The following is a 6,000-nucleotide window of genomic DNA, read 5'->3' on the forward strand; positions in this document are numbered from 1 at the left end:
TGTTCTATTTATGTTGGGGGTAAGTTCCTTTACTATGTTGTTGATTTTTATATTAAATAGGGTTGTTGATAATATACTACCCTGTGGCACACCTTCCTATTTATTTATATCGCTTAGAGTAGACTCTATACGTACCTTGAAGGTTCTGTTTGTTAAAAAATTTTGAATAAATTCGGGAAGTCTACCTTTAAGTCCAAAGTCAAATAGATCTTTCATAATTCCGAATTTCCAGGAAGTATTGTAAGCTTTTTCTAGATCGAAAAAGACAGTTGTGGCGTGTTCCCCTCTTATGAAGGCTTCTCTGACATAGCATTAAGTTGACCAAATGGTCAAGACATCCACGATTTTTATGATAACCACACTGTGCATTGGTTATTAGTTTGTTTCTCAATACCAAATTAGGTGATGATTTACCATTCGCTCTAATGTTTTGCACATACAACTTGTTAGTGAAATTGGTCGATAATTTCCAGGATCTGAAGAATCTTTTCCTGGTTTTGGTATTGGAATAATCGTTGTATGTTTCCAAGATTCTGGGAACTTTTTTTTTAATCCAGATGTCATTGTAGATTTTTAGTAAAAGTTCCAATGAAGTTTTTGGAAGTATTTTCAAAAAACTATAGTTGACCTCATCTGGTCCTACGGCTGTGTTGTGTGATTTGTTTATGGAATTTTCCAATTCACTTATTGAAAAAGGTTTATTATATTCTTCAAGGTTTTTGGAATTGAAGTTTAGCTTGTACTTTTCAATATTTTCCTTGATGGTTTGGAATTCTTTGTTATAGTTTTTTGAAGAAGAGTTCTCTGAAAATGTTTTGGCTAATTTGTTCGCTAGAGCCTTTGTTTCTGTTATTTTGCTATTTTCAGTAAAAAGATGTTTAATTGGTATCAGGTTATGTTTTCCATAAATTTTTTTAACCATTTCCCAAATTGTCTTTGGTTTAGTGGAAATATTGATCTTGCTGACATTCTTGCCAGCATTCTTTTTTGGCTTTCTTTATTATTCTGCGTGAATTTGCTCTATGCAATTTGTATTCAATTAAGTTGCTTGTTGTTGGTTCTTTATTAAATTTTCTTAATGCTGCTTTTCGTAGATTTATTGATTCTTTACATTCTTTGTTAAACCATGGTCTATTCTTTTTCCTGGTTTTTGGGAATGCACTCGTCTCCTATTAATATTAATTGGTTTTTGGGAATGCACTCGTCTCCTATTAATATTAATGTTTGTGTAAATGTTTTGATTGTATCGATATTGTTTTCTGTCAATTGTTCTGAGCAGAGATTCTTAAATTTTTCACAGTCGGCTTTGTTAAGTTTCCATCTTGGTGGATGTTGAAATATTTTTTCATAGCTTTTGAGAATGATTGGGTAGTGATCACTACCACAGGCATCGTCGAATACGCTCCAAGAAAAATCCAGATAAGTGGAAGGGTCACATTAAGTTAAATCAAGCGAACTAAGCAATCCATTTGTTGGATTGACGTGAGTGACTTCTTTTTGGTTGAACAAGCATAGATTATTTTTATTCATTAGATTTTCAATTTTCTTTCCCTTTCTATCAGTTTCCTTGCATCCTCATAAGGTGTTGTGACTATTTAAGTCCCCTAGGAAAATAAAGGGTTTGGGTATTTGCCCTATTAAGTTCTCCAATTCATTTTCATCGATTTGTTCCTGTGGAGTTATGTATAAAGAACAAATGCTTGTCGATTTGTGTAAAGTTGCTCTTATGGCAACCATTTGCAAATTTGTTTTGAATTCAATTTGGACCTGGGGTATGTCATTTTTAATGAATACTGATACACCACCAGAGGCTCTAAGTTCTGTATTATGAATGTAGTTATATTGTTGATAGTGTTTTATATTCAAATTGTCCTCATTCTTAAGGAAGGTTTCTTAGAGAGAAATAACCAAAGAATTAAATTTGGTTTGCAACAATAAAATTTCATTGTAATTTGCCTTAAATCCACGGCAATTCCATTGGATTATCTTGTAATTCATGATGATTTTTTTTTGGTTTGAGGAGTAACTTCAGTTTCCATGTCTTCTAATTCCGTAAATTTATTTGTAGTAGTAGTAGTGGCTTCTGTTTGTGGTAATTTCTTTATATTATTTTGTTTTTTTAGATGTATTTTTTGTTTGTTTTTCAAGTGTGTTTTTTTTACCATGGAGAAGACGTATTGGTGACCTGTGTGGTCTTTCTTTTAACTGATTTTGTTTTTCCTTAGTTTTGTCTTTTTCAACATCTGCACAACATACTGGTGATTTTTGTGGTCTTTCTTTTGATCGACTGTTTTCTTGGATGTTCTGATTTTGGTTGAGAATTTGTTTGATTGGTAATGTTAGTTGATGATTTAATGGAATGATTAATTTTTGATGATATGATTGGTCTGATTTCATTTATAAATTTGGACCAGTCGTTTGGTACCAATTGTAACAATTTGTTTATTAGTATTTCGAGTCTTGGTTAGTGATGTTGGATGATATACAACTTGAGTTGACTTGAGAGTATGTCTTTTCCTTCATGTATCCATCTACTATTTTCCTGGTTTCGAGGAAGGAGATGTTTTTGGTATGTTTTATTGACACGACTTCCTTTTCTTTCTTCCAGATTCTGCATGCTCTAGCATAAGCAGGATGCTTTTCTTCACATTTTTCACATTTGCAATCAAGATTGAAGTCATTGACAGTGTGGTCTGGATCTCTCTGGCCACATCTGCCGCACACTGCTCGTCCTCTACATGCATCCTCATGGTACCCAAACTTCTAGCATTTAAAGCACCGAAGTGGGTTTGGTATAAAGGGTTCAACTTCTTCAATGTTGAACCCAATTTTTATTTCTTTTGGGATAGTGGGTCTATCGAACAGCATAATGTAAGTGTTTGTATGTATAGTCTGATTCTCTTTTTTTATTGCAATTCTTTTAACGTTTATTACTCCTTGGTTTTTAAGTTCTTTTGTTATTTCTTCAGTAGTGCACATTGAGAGGTCTTTCGATTTTACTACACCTTTGGATGTATTCAGATTCTTGTGTGGATAAGTTTTGATATTTATGTTATGGAAAGTTTTTATTTCTAGGATAAAAGTGGCATGTTTTTCCCTTTCTACTTCCACCAGTAGGGTTTTATTTTTTAAAGTTTTTACATTTTTTGGGGAGTAATATATGCCAATATAATTTTGTGTATAATAAACGGTGATAAGTCCGTTATATTGGTTTCTTCGGTGGATTCTAATACAATAAATTTTGAGAATGTTTGGTGTAGTTCATTATCTGAACTATTCGAGTCAACGTGTAAGCGCTTGGAATTTTTATAATTTGCCATATATGTATATTCTAAAATTCATTGTTTATGCTCCCCACCCACCTCCGAGTCCAATATTGGGGCGTGTTAAGGGGAAAACCCATTCGCCTTGTCATGCCAGAGCTACATAAACAGTATGCATGTTCCAAATGGGAGCCATGCCCATGAGCACCTATATTCCTTAGGTTACACAATCCAAGTAATTTGTAGTAACTTCCGGCACTATACAGCCATGTCATGACTTTATTCATTTGGCATACTAAAAATCATGGTACTAGTGCACTTATTGATTCGTACTGAAATAACGTTATTATTTAGAAACCCATTCTGAACATGGAGAGGGGGGCGTGTTTTGTACATATTCTGTACAATTTCATAAAAACATATAAAACTTTAATGAAACTTGAAAATACTATTTAAAAAATAGTGCGGATCAATAAGTGCAGTTGCAGTACTGTACTACTAGCACCAAAATCAAATTAAGCATTAAAAGTTAGAATTTTGAAGTCATTATTGGAACGTGCGTGATTTTGTCTTTTTTTTTTTTTTAATTTATTTTTCTTTGTATGAAAAACGAATATTTTTTAAAAGAACTTTTCGAGTTGTATTTCCTTGTTCATTGTTGAATTCTCCAAAAATGAAGACTAAAAAATTTGTTTTTTGAACCTAAAATGCACAAGTGCCAAAGTTCTTCGTTAACCGCCCTACAAGGTTAGAATAGGCCGGAAACAGAGAATCAGTTTGCTTGAAAATTATATGCGAAATTGATTCCTCACTCTAAATTCTAATATATTTAAAAAAAAAAAAAAAAAAAAAGTTTTTCGCCAAGTTAATCGCTTAAAATTTGTGGAGTGAGGTAGTTGAGGGTGTTAATCTACAAATTTATCAAATAATACAACCATCAGCATTTCTCGAAGGCGCCACTACTCTAAAAAAGAACCGTTTTTGTTTCGTTGTTTACAAAGTGTATTAGAATGATTTCAAATATGTAATGGGAATAATTTATAAACCTGCAAAAACTGAAATCAGAATCAATAATTTTGTTGTTTTTAATAAAATTACAAATTATGTTTTGTTTTTTTTCGATTTCCGAACAATAACATGTGTTTGTGAAAGCCGAAAATGGCTCATTTCCAAAATAAAGCCACCCCGAAAAGGAATTAAAATATTTGTTAATTATATAAATTATCTATTCATAGTTTACCTGAACACAGCTAGACATGTTGCCGGATGGTTATATAACTGATCAAGGATATTTGGGGGTAGTGTCCGTAAGTAACCGTATAAATCTTTGCAGTCTAACTTTCGACTTGCGGTCTTAGCGGCCATGACACCTAAATGGAAAATAATTGACGCCCCCCCCCCCCCCTCGTCGTAAGGGAGCAATCATTATTTTCATTTTTGGATTTTTTTTTTTTTTTTTTACGTTGAGTTAATCCTTATTTTCAGATTTAGATAGGAGAGGACGAATGTTAAATAAAATTGTTTCTTTTTAGTTAAGTTTTGCCAAGCCTTGCCGGTGAAAAGAAAAGTTCCTTCTGATTAATACTTACATAATTCCAGTTTAACTTTAAAAGACTACATAAAAACTAGTCTTAACTTTGAAAGTATATTTTAGAAGTTTACATAAGAAAATTTTTGAAATATCTTGTAATAAAAATATTTTTAATATTAATGTAAACTTAAAAAAATGCTTCAACGTAAAAATTAAAACTTTATTTTTTTCTTACAAGATATTAAAAAAAAAATTTCAAAGTAAAGACTACTTTTTCTTTTAACTTTTAAAATATATTTTTTATTATATAAAACTACTCTGAAAAATAAAAACATTTCAAAGTAGAGACTAAAAAGTATATTTTGATTTTAACGTATTGCTGGTCGTAAAATAAGCTTAATATATTTTAATTTATGCGGATCTCATTTTTATTATCATAGACGTAAGGGGCAAGGTTGGGAAATTACCAATTTGTAATCGGGATTTATCAATTTGTAGGACTGAGGTTGTGTGGGTCGCAATTTTATTGAAGTTGAGAGTAGGAGTGTGTTGCGGGGCCGGTCCTCCAGGGACAACCGACCCAACAACTAACACCAGGTAGACACCAGGGAAAAAGTAAACAGCAAAAAGGCAAAGAAGAATGACAGACACAGGTTGTTTTGTTCACCTTTTATTTGCAAAGGAAGCGAAAAATTGTATGATCTGGATTCTGGTTGTCCGGAAGGTCGCATGTCACTGGAGGCGAAGGTCTGGAGGTCTGGAACAGATACTCTAGACGTAGTGTGGTTTAAGGTTGCTCGCTGGGTCTGGAATGATCGGCTGGACGTCAGGGTGATCCGGAACAGACGGTGGACACTGAGAATGTAGGTTCAGTGTTAAGGAACAAATGGCACTGAGAGCGTGCGGTCAGTGTTAAGGAACGGACAACACTGAGAGCGTAGGGGTCAGTGTTAAGGAACAGACGGTCGGTAGGGAGGCAGGTGCAGGTGAGGTTGCAGACCAAAGGAGTAAGGTGCATGCGAGGTCGCAGGTCGGAGGAGCGAGGTTGCAGACCAGAAGAGCAAGGTGCAAGCAAGGTTGCAGGCTGGTGGAGCGAGGTGCAGGCGAGGTTGCAGGTCGGAGGAGCGAGGTGCAGGCGAGGTTGTCAGAAGACTGCAGGAGTGATGTGGAGGCAGGACTAATAAGTTTTTCTACTAATGCGATTCA

At 34.1% G+C, this 6,000-nt stretch overlaps 1 protein-coding gene across 1 annotated transcript in view; it reads right to left on the bottom strand.

Annotated features, from left to right (window-relative positions):
• LOC145268779 (general transcription factor IIH subunit 4-like) overlaps positions 1 to 4,663 on the bottom strand; it is a 65,976-nt gene extending 61,313 nt beyond the window's left edge. Inside the window, exon 1 of the mRNA XM_080124391.1 lies at positions 4,504 to 4,663. Coding sequence (XP_079980517.1) covers positions 4,504 to 4,628 — 125 coding nt within the window. The 5' untranslated portion in view covers positions 4,629 to 4,663. The remainder of the gene's footprint in view (positions 1 to 4,503) is intronic.
• Between the last annotated feature and the right edge of the window lie 1,337 nt (positions 4,664 to 6,000).

This window comes from Euprymna scolopes, chromosome 44 (assembly GCF_053919585.1).
Source record: "Euprymna scolopes isolate OS-2025 chromosome 44, ASM5391958v1, whole genome shotgun sequence".
NCBI lineage: Eukaryota > Metazoa > Mollusca > Cephalopoda > Sepiida > Sepiolidae > Euprymna > Euprymna scolopes.